The sequence below is a fragment of the Dermacentor variabilis genome, chromosome 7 (assembly GCF_050947875.1).
Source record: "Dermacentor variabilis isolate Ectoservices chromosome 7, ASM5094787v1, whole genome shotgun sequence".
Classification (NCBI taxonomy): domain Eukaryota; kingdom Metazoa; phylum Arthropoda; class Arachnida; order Ixodida; family Ixodidae; genus Dermacentor; species Dermacentor variabilis.
In genome coordinates, this window is record NC_134574.1 from 63,816,096 (window position 1) to 63,840,190 (window position 24,095).

At 44.0% G+C, this 24,095-nt stretch overlaps 1 protein-coding gene across 1 annotated transcript in view; it reads right to left on the reverse strand.

Annotated features, from left to right (window-relative positions):
- The window catches only part of LOC142587482 (kunitz-type serine protease inhibitor 6-like), a 74,565-nt gene that overhangs the window by 2,563 nt on the left and 47,907 nt on the right, over positions 1-24,095 (reverse strand). Inside the window, exon 2 of the mRNA XM_075698532.1 lies at positions 2,681-2,869. Coding sequence (XP_075554647.1) covers positions 2,681-2,801 — 121 coding nt within the window. The 5' untranslated portion in view covers positions 2,802-2,869. The remainder of the gene's footprint in view (positions 1-2,680; positions 2,870-24,095) is intronic.

A 24,095-nucleotide genomic window follows, 5' to 3' on the forward strand; every position in this document is an offset into this window, starting at 1 on the left:
TGAAACGCCAAGAACAGGTGCCATATTCAGAAGAGTTTGCAAGTTTCCATAAGTTCTGCGCGTAAGTTTGCATCTACCTGTTTTTACAAGAGCCCTTACCTCAAGAGACGCAAAATGGAGCATATTCTGTCATTAGCAATCCTAGGTTCCTCATACTGCGCACGTAAGCAAGAATTATCCCACTTTTCACCGTGCAAAATAACATGATTAGTCCATATACATATATATATATATATATATATACACTTGCTTTCATCTAATACTAAATACCTTTCTGTTGTTTTTAGGTTTTGGTTCTTTGGGTTTCACTCTTTCCGAAGCCCGCAACGTCACAGACGTCAGCCAATTTAAAATGAATATTAACAATCTGAAAGAAGCATAATGCAGCACATTCGAGATGCCTTATTCTGTCACGTTCGACTGCCCGCAGACTGACACATATCCGAATTGACGGAAGGAAGGTATTTTACGAATGGGTATACGTATCCGTGCTGTCTGTCAATTATTTAGCGTGATATTAAAGGCCAACTGTAACAAAACTACTTTTGCAATTTTCGTTATATATAAGTACAATATAGGGTATCCCAGCCAACGTTTCCCACGCTGTTATATGAAGGAAAAACGATTAAAGTATCATGGTGCAAGGTCCGATCTTAAGACCTACGGTGTTCAATTCTCAGACCTCTAACGACCCAAGAGGATACGTTTTATAGCTGTATCTTGCACCGTGTTTTCTAACTGTTTGCTTTAGTTGAACAGCTTGGCTAACGTTTACCGCTAAGGCAATCTTGGCATAGCCGCAGGGCTATCGACTGCAGTTTTATTCTTGGCAGCCTTTAAACAGGACCCAAGCAGACAATGCGCGAACCTGGTGGTCGTCGTTATGAAGTGAGCCTCAGCGCGCCAAATCCAAGATGTTTACGCGCACCGCGAGCATCCGTGGGTGGGGCTTTATCTGACAGGTCACGTCAACTAGCTCCACGCTCTAGTTCATGCACTACTTCCGGCGAGTTGTAATCGCGACGTATTCTTTAAGTTTCAGTTTCACAAACACCGTTTTTTTTAGCTTGTCGTGATCCTTTTGCTCGTGTTTCAAAAGTCAAATTTTGCGCGGAGGCCCTTCTGTATGCACGCTATATTAAACGAGGCTCTTAATACGGTCCAAAATTTTGTTGCAGTTGGCGTATAAAAATCCACGTTCGGAAATCTCTACAACTGTCTTGTCAATGAAGGCCCGTTACGAATGCGTTCACATTGTATGTTAATTGCCAAGGAACGGATTGACTTATTGTCATTGACAGTCTATAGACTATAGACAAGGTGTATGAACAGTTGCAGGGTTTATCACCGTGATAAAACTACGTCCACGCCACGACTAAGGCCTCTGCCAGCGATCTCCAATTACCATGCCTTTCGCCAGTAGGCCGAATCCTATGCCTGAAAAACTCCTAATTTGTTCGCCCTATCAAGGTCTCCGCCGTTCTCGACTGCGCTTCTCTTCCCCCCCTGTAACTAGCGGCCATCTGCCCTACTGCCTTTCATGGCCTACCCAGCGCCATTTCTTCCCTTTTAAATCAACTATAGAATCGGCAACCTCATTTGGTATCTAATCAACACCGCGGTCTTCCATTCTCTTATAGCTGCGCCTAACATTTTTCGTTCCAGCTTTCCTTACGCAGACGTAGGCTTATCCTCAAGTTTGCTCCCTGTTTCTGGCCTATATGTTAGTACTGTTGGAATGCAATTGTTACACTTTTCTTTTAAAGAATAACGGTATGCTGCCGTTGATTACTTGGTAATGTCTGATGTATGCCCTCGAGCCTATTTTCATTCCTCCGCAGATTTCTTTCCCATGAGGCGAGTTCCTTGCGTATAATTCTCACAAAGCAGACTCGACAAATTGTCGAGCTATCTGCACCACAACGCCACAAATTTCGACCATAGATGTACTGAAACATAGCGCCTGCATATCGCCCGGCTTGTTTCTACTTGTCTGCGTTTTTTCGCTTCACAAGTGTGACACATTATAAAAATTGTTTTTACTATTAGAAAGTGTTTAATTTAGGCTATGGCATTGTTGCTTCTTGAACGCCGATGCTGCAGTTCGCGCTTCGGTTTTCCATCTGCGTTAACTGGGTAAAACTTTTCAATGGCCAAGATTGCTTTACATATATGGCGCCAAAACGATAGTGAAAATTGCGTGCAGTAGTGCTAATGAGACTTTCCTCCCCTGTTGCACGTTCCCACTGTCGCCAAAAAGACATCCACTATTTCCCCTACTGTTCTGAGTGCCTATTCTGTATACGAATAGCAACAACGGTACACGTAAAGCTCCCCCTGCGTATTCGGATTACAAACCCCTGAACGGCGTCATTGGGATATTTTCGTTACCATCCTGCTAAATTCTTAAAACTGCGGACTTTTACTGTTCAAGCGCCTCTTCAACCGCCTTGAAAGGGGCGTTGCTATGACCGCACGTTTCTTCGCAGCTATGTTCTACACATGTGCTGAGCTACTTGTTAAGCAACTTATTGCAAACTTTCGTTTAAAGTATTTTACAAATAGTTCACGGTGTAACGTCTAGCTACATACTGAAGCAGACGCACAAGCCATTACCTGGCCTTAGCAGCGGTGGGAACGACTGTGTGTCCTTCCTGTTCAGTTTATATTGAGGACTCACGTTTTTTGGCCGAGCAGGTTTCCTCGCAATCCCTCCTCGTCTCGTATCGGTTACCGTTGCCCCCGCAACCGCCATAGACGAACTCCTCACATCTCCCTGTTTTTGCGTTGTACCACCACATCGGCAGAAAAGCTCTGCAGAGTCCAGGTTCGGGCCCCTGGCCGCATTGCTGCTCGAAATTTGTCGCGGCTGAGAGTAAAGAAATGTGATCGTCAATTTTTCTCCTTTCCCAAAGCTAAAAAGCCATCAAGCGGTACCTACCGCTTAGAGTACTAGAAGCAAGCACATGCCCAAGGGGCACCTATGGTGTGATTGTGTCTGTGACGCTGGAACGATGTAATTGCTTAAATTCTGCACTTCTGAACCAAACCAACGGCGTTTTTCATTTAAATGATTATAATAGTACCCCATGTAATGTTACTCTTATTTCACCTCCATGGCAATGCCGTCGTCATAGTCGCCAACCGAACACCTGAACTCACGCTCAGTAGCACAAAGAGCACAATGTCAAAAACACTAAGCCACCACGGCACCTGATTGAAATAGGAAACTTCAATCACAGAATTATTTTGATGTTTACTTTCCTCAGACATATTCATCTGCTGTTTAAGAAATTTTTTAGGCCTCAGCACCGACACTTTCAATACAGGTATAAAATTCAATAAACTCTTCCAATGATTGTGCAAAAATTGTCTTTGTAATCCAAGAATGAGTTTCTCTTGTGAAATTCATTGCAATTAACAGGAAGCTGCGGCTACCGGAAACTCTTCCGAGGACTTGCTTTTGTAGGAACATAAGAACTGTCTACAATCGACAGTCTTCGCGTGTGAACATATAAATCAACCAAATTAAGATTTATTTGATGCTAGCATAGTCTTAAGAACGTCCACAAATAAACAAACTAAAATGAAAGAATGAAAGTTATTATGAAAAATACCTATGCTGGCTATGTCCACGCTCATGTAGTTAGTTTGCGTCACACAATCATAAAGAAACCGTGAAATTCTGATAAATCGTTTCGCAATTGTAGATATGAAGCTGTAAGCTAGGTGTAAAATTAAGCTTGGATTTTCGCTTGTTCGAAAGACACAGCAAATCAATTAGCATTCGAGGTGCGGTATATTGTCACGTGGTGATGACGTTGAAGTACACAGTAGCAATACTGTGAACGCGAAACTAACTTTTATTGGGCGAACCTGGGCGCTATTCTGGACATTCCGCCATTTTCTTCGATGCATGACGCAGGCGCGACGCAAACAAGATGGCGCTGGTGGCCCCGTTTTGCTTACGTAACGTGACTCCAACTTGACGTTTCGCCTAAGAAATAGAAATGAAGGCACTGAATATAGCGTTATCGGCGAAGCAAAACAGTTTTCCTCCGCAGTAAAAATAAAGCAGCTATCTCAAAGCGTATGATTATTCCGTCGAAAACGCTTCTCGCTTCCGTCGTCTGCTGCGTACTACAAGCCATCGTCTGCTTCAATAGCTAGGATGCGTGTCCCCGGAAAATGGAATGAGTCATCGCATGTTGGCGCCAACGCGCCTGTTTTCTTGCTTGAGACAACATACGCGACCTACCAGTGGTGATGCGCGCACGTTCTAGGCCACGTTATCACTATCTCGTGAAACGCAAGTGATTCAGCCCGACTCGGCTGGCTGAGGAACGGCCGAGTATCACCGATAGCGTTGCGCGCGCCAGAGATATCCACTACAGCGACGCAAGCGCCGGCACCAAGGTAAATGTATACCTGGTAGCGAAGCTTCCATAGGAGCCCATACGTTCAAAACATGGCGGTCCATCGGCGGTCCATGGGGCTTAGCGCCATCTGTATGTGGTGGGAACACTTCCGGCGGAAGAAACAATAATGTGACCCCATGCCCGTTAAAAGCAGAAGTGACGTCATTTTGTTTTCGAAGGCGCGAAATTTGTTTCGTTGTTCTTCCTTTGGAGCTATATATTCAAATGCCCCGCCATTCGACTTGATGGGCGTTTCGAGCTTTCAGCGTGGAAAGCGATGCAGGAAAAGGCCAGCCGTACGGTTGTCGAAATCGCATCCCTGCACAGAACATACTTTCTTTGGAGGCCGACGAAAGCTTTAGGTGTAGAGTGCTGATCCTATTGTTGGATGCCAAGCCCGTCGGCCAGCACGGTCGCACGAAGACAACTACACAATTATCTGGCGGTCGTAACTCACATTTGACTGAACAGATTAAAAAGCAATGAAGCTACCCGCGTCACCAAATTCAGACAAACTTTGACAAGCAAGAAAGCACAAGCTGTGAGGGGGGCGTATTTCAACAGGTGATACGAGTGCGCCTTTCTGCCCATTTCAAGACGTGCATTGCATTGCGAGTGATAGTGGCGTCAACGCCCCCTGTAGCGATGGGCGCTTAAAAGAAATGCATTTATTAATAATAATAAAATTAAACTTGTATTTTCTTAACTTGTCAAGAATGTATAAAACTGTCTAGGAATTTTATTTTCGTTGAATGAATCTAACTGTGTCTCGTTTGAATTAAAAAACGCGTTTTTCTTTCCAAATGTTTGTTCCCTCCAAACATAGTCGCGCTTCAATCGCAGCTCCCATAACCCCCCATGCTGATGTCGGTGACGATCTGTACTGAACCGCTTTTCGCCCGAAGCTTCGCGACCTATTTGAATCGACCTTGCCGGCACTCCCCATCTCTTGTTCATTTCGCTGGTTACTGGCACCGAGGTAGGAAACTTCAAGGCGCCGTCTTGCGTACATTTCTTTTTATAAATTAGAAAGAGGCCATTGTCATAACTTTTGATTGTGTGAAAAGGCATTAATCTTGATTACAATACAAATGCAGCAGTGAAAAATGGACAACATTGCCGAAAGTTTGCTATGTTCAGCCAATATTATTTCGTATAAATGCGTTCTTTTAAAAAATTATGGCCCCAAACACAAATGCCAACACCCCGCGAGAGCGATGCAAATACTATGAGCACGCGTTATGAACAAAATATTTTCGTGGTGCCAAACGACGGGGAAAATGTGGCGATACGCATTCCTCTCGGCTGCCATTGCATATGGATGCTCATTCGCATAATTCGCGCGGCTCGTCGCAGCAAAAATTATGGCGGAAAATCTCAGCAATGGCGGCCCAGCGCAACGTCACACATCGTCAAAATGACGTTTACGAAGCAGCCCTTCCTGTGACGCTCCTCATGAGATATTCCTTCAGCCAATTAGCAAGCTGGCATGGCGCATATCTTGGATAGCCACCACGTATTCGCGCAATTGCATATGCATTGCACTTGCTTCTGCACGCTACCGCTCACATTCTTTTTGAAGCGCTAACACCACAATATATCTGCCAAGAACCAAAAAAGTGTATTAGTCCATAAAATTTGCAGCTCCACGTCATGTTTCGTCATCTTGATGAAAACGCCAAATGACATTTCACAAAACTTCCGTTTCCCGGCACGAATTTTAAGGTACGTGAGCTCTCCACAGCCAATCCGAGAGTAAACATGGCGGATAATGGCAGCCGTGCAGCCGCCATGCGTGTCGAGAATAGCACCCCCTGTGCCCACAAGACAGGCTATACTTATAGCACAGCGATAGCGGCGGACAAAGTAGGCGATCGTCGAAAATTTGATCAACGGGTCAAGCGCGTCGGCTTTTATACATCAATCGTCGAATGTTCCCGACTAATCGTTGGGACCCGCGTGCCTTCCAAAAAGTTCTACACAATTCGCGTCAGACGATGAAATCAGATAACATAAGGTTCGGCGACAACAGAAAGCGAATAGAAGCATCCATAACTTTCCAGAAACTTCGGATACATGCAGGCGCGTCCCGCGCTGTGCGATAACATTTGTTCGGCGGCGAAACGTGGTCGCCCGATAAAGCTAAGTACACGTCTCAATATTTTACCATGTGCTGAGCTTTCTAAATGAGTAATATAGATTGGAGAAGAAAATCGCCGTTATTTCTATATCTAGCTCTTCCTACATAAAAGTAAGCTTCTGAGCGGGTAACACAGGACAAATCTACCTGCTCATCTTCTGAAAAAAGCTCAGTGATGTTCTCTTGCACAATGGCCTGTCATTTTCCTAAATGATATTCTTAAGTACTCTTAAAAAGCAAGTGCAATGTTTAAAAAGTTCTTGGGTTGCACGTGTCAAAACCAGCATGTGATTATAAGGCACGTCATAGTGGGAGGCTCCAGAATAATCTTGACCACCACCTGGGGCGCTTTAACATGCGCGCAGTACCGGGCACACGCGTGTTCTTGCGGCTGTCGTGGCCGGGTTTGATCCCGCGCCTTGGAGCTTAGCAGCTCAACAGCAAAGCCACTATGACGCCACCGCAGGGGAAGGGCTTGTTTAAGGTTCACAAACTACATATGGACCATTTCAAATAACAGCGACATTGTTTGTAATCTAAGTACTGCCGAATTTGTATTGAATCCATTAGAGGTGGCCAGGAGGCCATCTGAATATACACCACCAAATCTTACTAACACTTCTATTTACAGCATAACGGCTTAAATCTACTCATCAAAATTGTAACTTACGAAATACGCCTGGCAACAAAAAAGCGGCACCTACCAAATGCGGTGGTCACGAAAGCAAGGAAAATGCAGGATTTCATCTTGAAGCGCCTGTGCCACAAGCCTGAAGGTAAACTAGAGGCACATGCACCTGTTTTTATGCGCTGGAGAACAATGAGGTCCACGAATATTTACGCAAGCTGATATCTCTGTCGCGGTGTGCGCAAAATGAGGCCTACTATACTTCCAAGTCCTGCGCTACTTTGGGCAGAGCCATGACCTAGATGTCACCTTTTTTTCGTTATCTGCAATGCGAACTTTCTGCTACGCAAGTAAAGAATCCGGTCAGTTGCTCATGAAATAAAAATAACAACTGTTCGCTCCACTTTAGTCATGATCCAGTTAGCCATTGAAGTCCAGGCTTCATACACTACACAAAACATAGTGCCGAAATTATTTGTACAAAACCCTAAGAGCCGACTGATGGAAGTAATGGGGTTCCTTGCGAAATGCAATCGCTAAGAACAGCAGTGCCGAGAGAGCTCAGATACGCGTTCCGTGGAAAAGATGAGGGACAGCTTCAACCTTTCGCGCCTTGCATGCTTAGCTAGAGCTCTTATTTCATCAAATTGCAAGCAGATTATGATCACTTCTCTTTGTTCCAGAGAAAATACTGGAGCACTTACGCCACAGGAATGTCACCCTAATTTTTGCTGACGTTCTGTCCCCTGCAATAATGCCGTACGCAGTACAGACAATGTGTGTAAGCTTGCTGCTCTGACTATGATGTTATCTACATTGACAACTGCAAATGCACACTAGCAGTGTTTTAGATGAGAACCACGGAGGGATCAACTGCGGTAGGGAAATTGTGATTTTTATAGTCGCTCCACCTTTTCACTTAAGAATCGTTTGTTTGCAAGCATGACAACTTGTTCGCAAATGTAACAAGGAACGACAAAGAAGTCTACCTGAGCAAGAGTGCTTTATTCCGCTACTCTGCACTGGGGAAGAACGAAGAGGAGTGAAGGTACTGGAATTAACGCGATGATGCACTTTTGGAGAGGAACAACCCTAGAATCGCTCATCTAGTTCCCTGCCATGCAGAAACTTCAACAGGGCGTTAGTTGTCCGAATTGAAGTCACTGTGTCAGGTCATGTGCCGAGAATAGCTTGCTCCGACTGTGGTTGCCTCCCTGCACTGGCTAGGAAATTATCAAGCATCCGTTGCTCCGGCATATATGCTGGTCAATAACATATGTGTTTCAGCGTTTTAGGCATCCGACAGGGTGGTTAGACTGGCCGATGAAGTTAGCGTAGCGGCGAGATAAAGCAAGGCCCAGACAAATCCTGCGTTGCAATAGCACTTTGCTGCACGTAACTTACCGGGGCAAAGGGGATTTGCAATCTCGGTCGATTACATGTAGACGTTTGTGTCAGCGTGGGCTCCGTATGTTGCTGTAAGTTCGTGCAGGAGTGCCTTAAACATGGAGTTCGCGTCAGGTCGTGAGTAGACAATCCATACTGCATCAGAGGAAGAGAATGCTGATCATGCGTCGCTATCAGCGAGTTCATTACTAATCGCCCAATGACCGGTAACCCGTTAGAATGTGGTAATGTGGCCACCTCGCTCAACACTGTGATCAAGTTTGGCGATTTTCTGTACCATCAGGCAGCGTGGTTCTTTCTTCAAAAAGTACTTCAGCTCCTGCAACAATCTTCTGGAATCACAGAACGCTGTTCATCTATTAGGCGTCTCAGCTCTGATAAAACGTACTACCGCCCGTGTTGCAGCCGGTTGCACAACCCCAGGTGTCCATTTGTAGTCCAGTTGATATCGCCGAGTCGCGCCAAGTTGCGGGATGAAGAAATGCGGCCATTGTGGCACATGATGTGACCGAACCGTTGGTGTATACGTGTAGACTCTCGCTATATGTTGTAAATACATGGGACTGGTGAGATGTTTCAAGTCCTGTAGTAAGCTGCTGCGCGTAGGGACATCATGCGCCTTGATAGAAAGACAAAGTTTAGTTCATGGGCCATCTCACATTTCACGCCCCAAAAGCACAATAAGCTGCAAATACTTTCAATAGACAACCGTTCAGCCATCTAGAAGGAAACAAGTGCCGTTTGATTAGGTTAAGTGATCCTTAGTAGATTTCATGACTGACCGTGTGTATTGGTCATTCGCCAACTTTAGTGCTCTTCGCTCTGCGTATCTGGATGTACTCGGGCCAAGATAAGGAAACAATACAACATTATCATCTTGAAGAAAGAGGCTGGCAGATGCCGTAGCACACAGCAGCATAAAAGTTGCAGACAAGCATAAAGCACATCAGAAGGGGTCGCCTTGAGTTTCGGTAGTTGGGACTATCTTTGTTCGAGCCGCCCTTGTCATCCTAGACAGGTTACTTATAACACTAAACTAAGCCTGCCGTCAACGCTAACCTGTCGAAGATGAGAAGTCCGCCTTTAACGAAGTTGGCCCATCTATCGAAACGTAGGCTAGCCTTTCTGAGGCCCTTTATCCCTGTTAGAAACTTTCAAACAGTATCAGCTTGTTACTTTAGCACTACTTTTAACGTTCGTCTACAGGGAACTCCCGTTAATTCGACTTTCATTATGCCGACTTTTGTTCTATTTCGAACACACTGGGCATCCGGTATGAATGTTACATGGGTATGGAAGGAAAGCTAGAATATTTCGAATAAGAAAGCATGTCGCTTCCGTTTATTAGATACCCACCGGTGTCCCATTATGCGCGTAGAGTTAATTAGCAGTTTGAAAGAACAAACACTTCTGCACACGACGCACCTGCTTCTTCCTCAGCAACCTATGTTGCAGAGAGATGACGACGTCAGCAACCTGTGCTGCAGAGAGATGACGACTTGCAATGTGCCCTGATGAAAGCCCCTTTTGACGATTTTGTCATTGCCAACGACAGTGTTGAGATCTGTCGGTTACTGACCGACAATGACGTGTGTACTTGTTTTAGTGCTGTGTTGCAATAATCTGGCGACAACGATACACTAATTTCAAGCAAGAAAGAATTGAAATTCCTTCATGTTGCTTCCGTTTGTTAATTCGACCTTCGAGATAATTCGACCAAAGATCGCAGTACCGTAAGGGTCGAAACCACTGTAGTCAACTGCAATATGCTCTACTGCATGTGTCTCGAATTCACCTTTACGAAGCTATCCTAGATGTGTTTCTCCTGATGCAACGACATGGTATTTATTTCAAGAGTAATATTTTTCTCATGGAGATTTCGCAGCAAAACAGGAACCCACAAGCAGCTAGCAGAGTGTGTGAAAAATCTGGGTACACAAAGGGCACAATAGCTACTAATAGGCAAATAAATTCCTAGTACACCCTTACACAATTATGTGTTTTAATTAACGAAGAATTACATCTCATAAGGAAAACAAGTAATTGTGTTAAACCAGATAAACTCAGTTTTAGAGAACATACATTGCCTTTGCATACGCAGTTGATCTGTAAGTGGCGAATGTGTAGTATATGCACATTTACGCTTTTGCTTAGCACGCAGCATCAACAGGGTGATTCATGCGACCAAGAAATACTGTAAGTTGAGACATGGCGCAGAGTGCGTGAAAGTAAGTTTGCGCTACTTAATGTAAGTACTTCACTTAGCAAACATAACTTGTTTTTGTCTATTCATCTGCAGGGATCTCCTCGGGAATTAAAATTAGCGAGTTTGTTCAAATTTTCTTCGGCGGAGGTTGAGGATAGAGGAAATGCGGTAGTCACCTTTTATATTTTTGTCCTTGATGTTTCGCGCAGGACTATTAACGTTTACGACTGCAACCTTCATGACAAAGATTGAGAAAAACTACTTCACTTTACACAAGGTCTAATATCGTATTTCGAACAGACGAAACGGATGAACAAAGACAACGTACAATTCATCCTCTACACAAAGACCAGGAACTTAAACTCATGCTTGACATTGTACACGCATGCGGAAGATGTCTATCGGAGCTTTGCTATAAGGAACGACGATGTGCATTGCGTAGATACATGTAGATACGGATTGATGGCTGCTACACACAACTGGCTGAATATGTACTAGCACATGCACTTTGCATATCCCAACCATTGACTAAATTAAACTAAATTAGTGGGACGATGTGTCCATTCGTGTGCATGTCAAGTTCTCTCGGCACTGCTGAACACAATTCCCCATCACCTGTAACAAAAATTCTCATGAATTAAGGAACAAAAGTGAGTGGAGGGTGTCCATCAAGAAGAAACACGAGGGAGCGTGTGCCCCTCCTGGGAGGTCTTTAGAGAAATCACTGTTTATCTGAATGTCGGCATTCAAGCGCTTCGTAGTTTTTTTTTACATTCGATTTTACTTTTCATTTAGCAAGAAATTTGTGAAATCACTTACGGATTCCAATGCTTGCATTTGTGTCTACAGTTCTTCGACAGGTCTGTAGTCATTTTTATGCCTATTGCAATTGGATAAGCCTGGAATTTTCCCCGTTACTCCAAGGAGGCGATGAGCGAGTCTCCCTTGTGCCTGTATCACGTGAGGAGCCCAGAACACGCTCCTGAATATACCGCTAAATTACTAGGTACCTCTGAATCCTGATAGTCCGTAGCGCTTTATTTTCAACTCACTACAGCGCCGGACCATTCGCGAGAGAATTTATTTTGGGTCCTGCGCCCGTTTCAAAATACGCTGCGCTGTTAACACCATGCTACAATGTTGGCACAACGCAGGACTCAAGTGAAGTCCTTCAGAATGCTGCGTCATTGACAACTAATGTTGTCGCCAAAGTGTGCTGACTAAAATTTTCGTTCATGCCTCCTTCGTTTACAGTTTCCTTTCATCAGTGCAGAATGACGCGATGAAGCTTCCAGTACCTAACCGTCTTTGTCTGAAGAATTTCTTAGATTTTTATTGCATTTAGACTGCGCACTTATACCACATAAGTAATTCCCAAGTGCCCTTAAGGTGAAATAAGTGACATTAACCTTTCAACTGTTTTTTGATGAAACTTTGTACACGCAATTGCGTGGATGTGTGCAGCCTTTCTTTTTTTATCTTTTCTTGTACCTCTGAGAAACAACCCCTTAAGGGTCTACTTGTTCTTGCGGTAATTTCTTGTGATTTGTTGTTATATTTTCCTCCACGCTGCTTGTTTATACCAACGCCGCCGCCCCACGGTGCACCACAAGGCCTTTCTGTCAAGCAATTAATCTTTCTTACTGACAATTTGTACACGTCCTCGTTACCGAGTCATCATTATTTAACCAATTCAGACATTAAGCGTTTTAAGCCCCATTAGCGTATATTTATTCATCAAAGCTTTCCTAATCGCCGCGGGAAAAATGGGTCGCATACGTGTAGCGTCACTGCGATACCATGTTACCCTGACCAAAATAGATAATAACCAACCAGTTGACCGAGATCAGCTGAACAAGTGCTGATAATACTTTCGCACGATATACTCGCTCTCATTCTGCTGTCACACCTCATTGAGCAAAGCGTTGCCGACAGTAAAAGTACCATACGCCACCATTCAGGTACTACAGATAAAGCATGTTAAGAAAACTCTAGTGCTCGACTCCTAAGAGCCTGGCTGGTACACAATGCGTTTCTGTAGACGGTACTGGGAAGGACTCGCACCAGAATTTTACTGATAGCTAAATTTACATGTGATTCGTTCATCTGCAAATGATCGGTGATTTCAAGTAAACATTCCATTATGTATGCTGATGTTTTTATACTGCATCCATATTCTAATAAGAGGACATGTAAACTGAGCGTATATTTTATCACAGTTTTCATTCAGGAAAATTTGTAACTATTTCCGCTCATGATGGGCAACACCTTCTGAATAACGAATGATAACCAATGACTTGCATGTGCATTTATTACAAAAAGCTCCTTGCACACTCAAACGGAAATAGTTTCTGTCAGGATATGCGAAAACCACGTACTGAATTCATTAAGCATTTGGCAGGACCCACATATGGACGTCAGGAAGGATGCTAGGGTTCAAATTTCGTTGAAGAGACCAATGAAGATTACTGACGCACGAACTGACTGTTTGGCCGAACTCATAAGAATCTACGACACCCACCGTTCTCACAACTTTTGCAATATTTTATGAATTACTGAGTTCTTTGTTGCTAAATCATTTGCGCAGCAAGACCCAACCATGCCACAGGTAATCCAAAATTTTCTGTCTACTATGTCGGCAACTAATCCTGTTTGAAAATTAGTAATTAGTATAAGCGAAAGGTAGGAGGACTCTCCAGGTCATGTAAATCCATGTCGGAAATTGCTCTACACGTGCTTCTCATTTTAACTTGTGTGAGGTAAATATTTCACGGAGCTACATGTGGCCTTAGCATGTTGCCTATAACTAACGTCGCAGGAGAATTTAATAAAGTGGTCAAACGGAGCAAAGATATAATATGTCTGCACACAAAAAACGCCAGCCTTGCATCAAACAATTAAGAAATTCGAACCCAGCACGTGCGGTTTCCCTCAACCTTTCAACGGCTTCGTTAATAGTCTTCAGTAAGTGCGAAAACCAGTCAATAGAGAGAGCATCGGCACGGTTCTAATGTGCTGCTCTGTAATATCGTGGCTAGACGTATCACAGTCAATTATAAAGTGAGAACGCGATTCTACCTCTACTTTACCTCCATCCATGACAATGGCTTCCTGAGCGAGTCGGAGGTGACATGAAGAGAGAGTTACTGCACTGTCGCATCAACCCTCACGTGAAGGCAGCACGAGCTACGCCATACTGCTTCAGTTTTTTCACTCCTCTATCTTCCAGATATGTCCAGACGTATGACTGCACAGACCCACGGAATGAGCCAGGCTTTTAATCTGCGCCTCCTCCGAACGGACCCACGTTTTAAGACTGCACTTACCTATGGAAACGGCTCTGGACTGCACTATCTTCGGGATGAGCACAAGAAAGAGCCTGATGACACACACACTCGATACAAAAGGGCGAGTGGAGAAGCTTGCTAATAAAGGTACTGTCTTGAAAATACAGTAGCTGTGTCTCACTCACCGAATTTACCCCGTATTGGACTAACGGTTGTGCTTATCGGCGCATGAGACGGCAATGCTTAATATGCTAATTATAATGTTTAGAGGGTCAGAACATGCGCATCAGTTTCTGATACTGCATCAACACTGCACATATGACGTGACAAGTTTTGTTTGTGTGTGACATCGACCGAAAGGAACTACAAGCCTATCTCCACGTCGCACGCCATGAAATATGTGACGTGAGATACATCAACACGATGTAGAAACAGCTTATTATTGTTGGCGTTTGGGTTGAAAAAAACGTGCAATAATGAAAGGGCAAAACAGAGAGAAAAGTGCAGCCTGACAGCTGCCAACGGAAAGGGCACAACGCCTGCCTTGTCGTCGGAAAGAATGCTACAGAAACATATATATGAATGATAGGAGGATGGTTAGCAATGCATAGAGAAAGCACAAGATGGCCGAACAAAAAGCTTCAAGCACCGTTATGTACACGCCCAATGTATACTCCTCTAGAGAAATAAAAAGGTAAGAGTTTTAAGCCATCAATTTGGGTCAAACATCCGGTTGATTACCTTGCCATTTTTTATGCATAAGGCCTTGTGGCAGGCTACAGACCCATAGAAAGGAAATCGCAAGAAAGGGATCTTTTTCATGAGAAGAATGTTTAAATGGTTTCATAAAGTGTGATGAGAGAAGCTAGTTATTAAATAAAACGTCTTCAAGAACTGCAAATTATGCGCGCTCACCGATTGTCCAAGCATCCAATTTGGTTCTCGAGATACCAACAAAATATGAGGTCCTATTTTCTGTGAAAAAAAAATCAAATACCTGTAAATTAATTCCGAGCTTCAGAAAATTAGGTTTGGCCTGAGTCTGACGAGCATGCAATTTCTCTTGAGGTGGCCTAATGCCTAACTAAGTAAGCATTCTTTTAAAAGCGAAATTAACGTGCGCCAGCATCACTCAAAGCACTGCAGCCCTCCGAATCGCAGAAAGAACATCTCGTATTCTATCCAGTCCCTGCTCCAGGAGGTAATCAAACAGATTGTCGCTGGGCACCAAAGTTCCACATGGAAAATTCCTTCTAAGACCCAAGTGAAAAGATTGTTTTTGCATAGAGAAAGCACAAGATGACCGAACAAAAAGCTTCAAGCACAGTTATGTACACGCCCAATGTATACTCCTCTAAAGAAATAAAAAGGTAAGAGTTTTAAGCCAAAGTCTCTTTCCTATCGTAGAGATGGGCTACTAGCTTTCCAGTTTGAGACAATTTCCTCATTCTAGCATTTCCAAGCGCACACAGTTCAGTGCGAAGCGAGGTACTGATTAGCAAGGTAGTGTTGATAGAAATAAATCCACTTCTTCAAGTGGTGCTCCTTCTAGAACCGGTGGGTGCGGTGGAATTGTCTTGTCGCGTCAATATGAGGCCACACAGGTCAATTTGGAGAACATGACATGGCATGATTTAGAGCTCGGTACGTCATACCTGAAAAAGCGGGATTGTGCTGTAACTGGAAGTCAAATCGGCAACATGATAAAATAGTTTACAATGAGGTAGCCATATTTCCGGCCGCATTTAATACGGCATGTTCAAGGAGCCACATAACGGAGGCAGATCACTTTTCAATTCCTCGTTACGCTCTCTCAAAAAAAGTTCATGAAATAACCAATCCAGAATAATATTTTTCGAACATGTGGTTGACATTGCATTATCACGTCGTAGCTGAGCACATCGTCGACTTGCCGTGTCGTTGTCATAGAATCATTTTCAAGGTAATCAATGCCGAGCCGATAAGTAATGTCGACGAAAAGGCTGGTTGACGTGGCAATAATTATGTAAATGTTCTTTGCATTTTGCACCTGCTAAATAACAGTAGGTAAATGGTCTTCTCCCCATATTACCAGCATACGCCTACCAGAAACACCGATACACCAATCTGCAAAAAACGTTAGTTTTAGATGACAGGAAATAAAGCTAACCAGAACACGCGAAGCACATGCACCTGAGTAACAATAAGTTGATGTCCGTTATTAAAAACACTCTGATACGTGCACATAAAAATTATCGTCGTTCACGCAGACTTCGCAGCAAAAGCTCTGTTAAGTACAGTGCACAAGAAAATTCAAATGAAGTAAATAAGCTTACCAATCATACCAAAATTTTTAGGGCAACCAAACACATCTCTGTTAAACAGGCATGGCTTAAGCAGAAAGTATTTCTGCTACAGAAAGTTCCCCCTTATTAATGTCGCTCAGCTTATCGTGAAAATTGAGACACTATTGACCATATAACGGATAGTTCACGCGAATGTACTTCAGAAAAGCACCCACGATGTCCATTCAGGTGCAGTTAAAGGTTACCGCCTCTGTCATGCGGTGCACAGCAACGAGGTGTGTGGGACACTACCAACGCTGTAGAATGGTATTCACTGCGCTTTCTCTTGGCGACAGGAAATGTAATAGTAATGGCTATTGTATACAGCAGTGACGTTCCTTTTTGCTTCTTCGCTGACATGGAGAATCTCCGTGTGGAGAGGCCGTCCCATGTCCTTTCCCGCGATTCCACCTCACAGAGTATCCCCATATAGCTCGAAAATATTTTTTCATATGATTTACAACAGCAAGTTCTCCATTCATACTGAAGCGACTGGAGCGCAGAAACAGACGAAGGATGAAAAACAGGGAGAGACACATTGTGCTCAATACCCGTTTACGCTTCATTTTCAGTTTCACATGCACACGTACACGAGCTCACAAACACGTGACTGCCAATCGCGAGACACGTCGGCAGCAAAGGAACAACGATAAAAATCTAACTTTACCAAGACAAAAGAAAGCAAATAAATATGTGCATAGACAAAAGAAAGCAACTTAATATCTACAAATAAACGCTACGTTAAGAACTACCGAGGCACGAAAGTTCTTTTTCGGAAACAGCAATCGATGGTTTGCTACAAAAAAAAACGACCTTTCATGGCGTCTGGTGAGGATTAGTAAATAACTAATGCGTGTGTACATATGCGTATTATGATAACGTTTCTTGCTAAATATGTTTGAATTTTCATGTTTCCATTGTTATAATTTGGGCATGTCGCCAATATGTCTCGCAAGAATTATTTGATGGGACGTATTGGAACCAGTAATTTATTCAGATCATATACTGTATGGACTCGTGTAAGGGCCGCCACTAGATGACTCTAGATACTGTATGCCGCTAGTGGATGGCTCTGGCCATCTATAAGTGGCATGCGGAAATGCGCAGAGCGCGAAAATTCACCGATGCGCGCGCGCGGCGTCGGGGCAGAGAACGCGACTGCTTTTCTGTTGGAAGCTTTTTTCACAAATTTTGGCTGCCGAATTCGCTGTGCGGCCCTTACACGGGTCAGTGCAGTAGACTTAGTAACATGTTGTGGCCCTGGCATGGGTGGGCGATTCGGTGCTCCCGCACAATTGTAGCACAGTAGCAAGGGTTACAATAAAAATAATAATTCAACAGTTTTTCCGATTACCATTCTGAAGTGCGCCACAAATGTTTACAGCTGTTCAGCTGCGGAAACGTGCGTTGCTCCACGTGACCAGCTGCACTTGTGCACAGCGTTCAATATGTGATGAGTGCGAGATTCGTGCAAAACGTCACCCGCGAGTCAGACAGCGATAATATTTCTCCCATTGAATAAATATACTCAAGAAGCACTCGCGAAGAAAGGGATGCGCAATGAATATATCGGGTAACTTCTCCAGTCAAACGCGATTAACAGTGGGCTCGTCTTATATAAGTTATGCGACGCTTGCAAGATGTTATCAACAATTTTATATTAAATAAGAAGCATTTCTCGGGGAACAACTGCCAGTTTGACACTATCTATCTAGCCGCTTACGTCCTGGTGCTTCATAGTCGTTTCGTTAACTTGGTAAGTGCCGAAATTCGCATAGTATAACAAGCATGTATGATGAAGGCAAATGATGGGTCAAGACATGAATGTCATGAAATTCGTGTCATGCAGGTGACGAAATACCCGCCTGCGTCTTGGTGCTCACATGGTCGTTTCATTAACTTGGTAGGTTTCCCACGCACTGCTGGCAGTCATTGTGCCTGCCAAGGCGTTATAGCAAGCTCGGCTGAGTAGAATTTCGTTCAGTATGAATCATAGCAAGCTCGGCTGTCTAGGATATTGGTGAATATGAGTCGGAACAAGCTCGGCTGAGTCTGAGTCAGCGTGGGCTAGGCTGAGTAGAATTTCGGGGAGTCGGCTCGCACATGCCATTAAATCTCAACATGGAATAAAACAGTAAGAAGCTGCATCTCACAACCTACCAAGAAGAAAACTCATATAGACCAAATTAATGTCGGGCAGTCTTTGTAGACCTTCCAAACTGCATAATCTCATTCCATAGAGACAGTGATGACGGCATACGGCTTTACGCGTCTATACAGTAATACATGCAATTACAAACTCATCAGCAACACTGAGCCCGTCTTGTTGGGCACGACTTGTGGATCGCGACGCGTCTGCAAACTTTAATAGCTGTGGACGTGCAAAACCCATCGGCACTTCAAGATATGGTATCATTCGCAGGAAGGGATGCAACTAGCTCACTGCACTGCACGATTTTCATCTTTTGTGTATTGTGTTATCTACTGCTAATAAAAACAAGGCGTTTGCTGGCGTTTCCCGTTGTCGCATGTGTTTCACAGGAGGTAGAGAGAGAGAGAAGCAAGGAATGAGTGCTTATGGTGAAGTAGTGTCTTAGAACACTGCGATATGATACGACCTTCATAAAAAAAGAAATTCAGTCCAGTGAAGTAAGTGCAATCTGCAATCACCATTGAAAGTGAGGTTTAATACAGGTACAGTTGGTTAGTACATGTCCAATAAGGATACAAAGTCGGTGACACATTGAAGGCCTATTGATTTCTGTGCAGGATAAAAATGATACACCAGTAAAAAAAGAGATAAAAGTGTTTAAATGATGCCAATCCCGCATTAACGCTTCAAAAATAAATTGACGACACTGTTCCTACTCAAAGGATAAATAAGCTATTGTAGGGAATTGATAACGATGTATGGTTTGCACGTTGGCTTTGCAAGATAGATAAGCAGTCGCGTCTGACAGTGGAAGTAACAGAACTTTGAAATGAGATAATTCAGCGCGTAAGAATACACGTGAAAGACAAAACGAACAGAATGCAATTAAATGGTCGCGCGTACACCGTGACGCTGACAAGTCAGATATCGTGCTGCGACATCATGTCTCCTCTGCGGAGCCTTTGACCATAGTTGCATAGTATTTAAATTGTTCCGTCCGCAAAAGCACACCGTGATACAATTGCCACGTTTTCTTCTATCCAGAGTAGCTTGTACGCAACAAGTCAGAAAATCTGGACGACATTCAAAAACCACGTCTCGCCTGAGGCACACGTCGTAGTATTTAGGACTCGAAGCACATGTGAATAACCGAAAGGCGTGCAGTGGTACCTACGATCAGCTCCCGACGCCAACATAAAAGAAAGGTGTCGCGTGATTAGCAACGTATCCTGTCCACCAACGCATACAAATCACAGAACTCAATATGAAGTGCGAAATTTTATCTGCCTTGTTCGCGCATCGGTTCCGAAGATACGTACCGCTTGCGCATTCCACAGCTCGACCCGATTAATTGCACTGTTCAAGGCTTGTTGAGCAAACCTTGACAGATAAAATAGTATCGATAAATGTTGTGTTGAGCGACCGACGCCATTTCACAAAACAAACCGCGAAATAGCTCCCTCGAGTCCCGGTACAATCAACCTCCGGGAGTCGAGTGCCAGTTTCCGTTTCAAGGAACGTGCGCGCTTCAAGCGGTGGCCGGACATCTTGACTTATTTTTTTTTATTTCTCTTTTTGTGAATTTTAAATGGCGCGAACCGCAGGAAGTGGTTGCCTTCATGCGTGCGTCGAGCTTACCTCCGCTCACCCTTGCCACTCGCTCAGCTACATCCCAAGTCGGATCGATCTTGGTCAGCTGCTTCGGTTGTCGCCTCAAGTACGAAAGCGGGAAGACAACACAGGGAAGCTTGATCAGGCATGCGATGAATGGAGTACGCAGGGAACCAGGTCAACCAAGCACTATACGAAGATGGCTAAACGAGGGATAGCATGTGTTGAGCTGTTCTGAGGTGTTCTAACACCGGGAATTCCAGTTCCACGATGTATTACAGGTTTCCTAATGACAGCAGGTACGCACAAGTATTTGACTTTATTTTCTGAGCAGCAATTCATGCATGAATATGAGTAAGCCAGTTTCCATCAGTAAACCAGTTTGCATGAGTAAACCCGTTTTGTGCAAGCCTGAGTGGAACGACAGAGGAGCAGTGTCGCTCGACCCATTCCTCATGACTGCAGCTCATCTGCTGTCGGTGAAATACTTGTATTGAAATACATGAGTACGAGTTTGTTTTTGTTGCTCAGTTACGTTGCTTTACGTTCAGCTTCGGTGTGCGGACGTTTTTGAGCACCTGTATTACAGACGAGGCGCAATGTTGTTTGTTTCGCTGGCAAAAGGCATTTCATAACACCAGTAATACAAGTACAGACAACTTAATGCTAATTAAGTACGAACTGGCAATCCGCCTTACGATGAAGATTGCTATGAAGTTCATTTTAAGAATGGTTGGTTTCTTGAATTGCTGTTTTGTCAAAATAGTGTCCTAATACTCCCCGTGCTTTTCTGTATATATGAATGTGACGCAAAGTATGACGACATGCAAATTATATACGGTTGTAAGCGTTACAGAAGTATGCTCGCTGATTCGGCATGTACTTCAAATTATGACAGAAATTACACGCTGAATAAAAACAAAAACGTTCAACATTTACTAGTGTTTTGTTTTGGTTGACTGATAAATCGGCCAGCTTTAGTAGATTCACTTCACAACACATGAACACAATTAACGATTGATGGTGCCAGGAAGTTATTTTTTATGTCCACTATATCTGTGGACTAGTAGAACTGTAGCCCTCTGCTTAAGCACAAGTCAGCAATTACAAAGTGGCTACATTCAGGAAAGGATGTAATGTAATATGTTACCTGTGAATATTGGCAGTTAACGACGATTTGCTATATAAATATTTTTTACTAGAATTCCTTGTCACTGGTGCGTACAAGCGCTGCCCCAGGGCTTCAAAATATGAATAGAAGCTTTCAAGGTAAATACGGCAGAGAAAAAGCACTTTGTAAACACGGCAGACTTGAGCGGGTTCTGCTCAGCGTTTGAGCAATGCTGCCGCGCGACCAGCTGACCTGCAAGAGAGCGCGAACGCAGCCCGCTTGTATGCGAAGTGGCAAAGGAGGCCGTCGCGGCAACGCCTCCTTCCCCCTGCGGCGCGCACCCTCACTCTGCCTTCTGACCTCATCAGTGACGTCATGGAGGCATTGTTTTGTTTGGGAAGTATTTCCAGTCGAATATCTGACAACAGCCAACGGTGGAAGCGGCGCTGCCGCCGCGTATCGGCATCAGACCGAGTGTCCCAAGGGAGGTATAGGGAGTTTCCGCACCCTGCTACAACTTCAACGGAAAATCGCAGCGATCGTTGCGATCGGTGCAACGTGCGACCAACCGGTTGGTCGCAGCCGCAGAGGGGTGCAGTCGACACCTGCGACTACGTTTTTCATCGCATGCGAGCGAAATCGCACTTCCGTTGCGGTGAAAGTCACATCACCTGAAACAGGCTTTACTCGATAACCGCAGAAACTTGCTGTTTGATCAATGCCTTGATGAACAGCGGCCGTAGCTGCGAGCGAACGCTTTATGCTGCCTCCGAAGCTTTAGATTACGAGACGGTCAGCACTAAGCGCGCGAGAATAAAGTGCGCACAGCGCCCCAAAAGGTCTCTGTTCGCTAGCTATTGCACCTCGCCGCAATTTAGCTCAAATGGGGGGCGCGCGTAACCGCGCTCAAGCTTTCCTTGGAAATAAGCGATCTTTTACGGCCGTTCTGCAAATAAGTATATTATTATATTATAATATGGTAGTATTTCGGGCACTCATTTAATATGCCGATTTATTTAGTACTTGCTCAAAATTGGCATTCGCGGAACTTCTTCTTTGAAAAAGTAATTCATGAGGTAAATGTTTAAATATATGTGAACTCAGAGCCAATCAGTCTAGCTGCGACACAGGACATTAGTTGCTTTGCTTCGTTGAAAACCTACGGCACTACAACAATATATTTTGCCTTCACACCTACCTACTTAGTAAAGTGGACAATGCGCATGCGTATTTGGTATAACATAGCGCTGATAACTCACAACTAAACAAATAAAAAATTACCGGTAACCTAAAGAAACCAAAATGAATGTTCACTAATGCACAAGTAGGTAGCTTCATGTTCAGGCGGCTCATGAAACAGTACGCTGTGCCAAGAAACTTAGTCGAACAGGAGTGGAGACCGTCATATGCGGCGCTTGGAGGAAGTACATGCGCCAGTACGTCAATTCCCGCTTTCTTTGCTTTGCTCGTGCCACATCAATTGCTTAATCGAGAATAAAGGATTATAGAAGGAATTGGTGAGTTACACCTGTCCCGCACAATGTACTACAGGTAATAAAATCACCTCCAGCGCTTATTGAGTGGTTGCCGCAGCGCTACAGTTCACCTGCCGAGTGGAGGCTCAGCGCCTCCTTAAAAATTAACGGGTCGTAGACGCCCCCCAGGAGAGTTTAGGCGCTCATTAACACGATCATACATGCAGCGGCATCAACACTATCTTGGCCGCAGAATATGCCATGATCGCGGAGATTGGAAACCGCGAGGTACGTTGTAGTTGCAGCTGCAGGTATAATATGCTCGCAGCAATACATTTCTTCGAAGACTATTACTGTGTAAGAGAGAGCATTAAACAACATGGGTGGACCATGTTTCAGCAGTTTAGTTACTTGCTACTAGTCATTCAAAAGCTACGATGCGACCACAAAATATGGCTTGTTGCGATTAAAGAAGTTCGTCAATGTCGATCGAGAGTGAAGACGCCAGCCCTAGCGTTATTATAGATTTAAACAAGAAAAAGATGGCATTTCGTAAACGTACGCTGTAACGCATGCGGCATGTTGTAAAAAAAGTTTTGTTCAAAAATGAAAACGTTCTGAAAGCGCAGGCTTTCCAGGTCAGGCGCTCATTTATAGCATTAGAAGGAATTTGGAAAACTTTAAGTACGCAAGTTTACCCTGCCGTAAGGAACGAGTCGCACAGGAACGACTGGAGAAATTGGCGCTCCAGACGGCCGTCGTTTGCTTGATAATCACCCAAACCCTCAGCATATCTAAAGGTTATTGTACTACCGATGGGAGCTCTTAACACAAATGCAAATATTACCGTTATGCGTCCGCCTATTTCGCCTTGTTCTTGTCAATTTTATAGTTTTCTCACACCACCTATGGTCGTGATTGGTTTGTTGCAATTGTAGTGCAGCTTTGCCGAAGGTAACTCTAGCCATACTAGAATGCATTTTTGTTGGGAATGTACGCCAATTTTTGTAGCTGAATGGGCCATCTATTATTTTCGCAACACATGACACGACTTTGCCAAGCCCATTTTTCTGCCTTACCTAGATTTCTCAATACCATAGTTTGCAATTGATACTGCTTCGTTTCTTTCGTCTGGCGTAATCCTATTTACCTATTTATTCGGTTCAATCGCAAGGTTAGTGGCACTTAGCTTCTTGTCGACATTTTGTGTCATCCTCCAAGTTTCGCACTCGTAGGTTCGCACTGACGGAGTCCACTTATTATGTACCCATCAAGCTTATCGAAATGATTTTGTTGCTTAGTTGAGAGTACCAACTATATGCGTGGCAACGAAGTT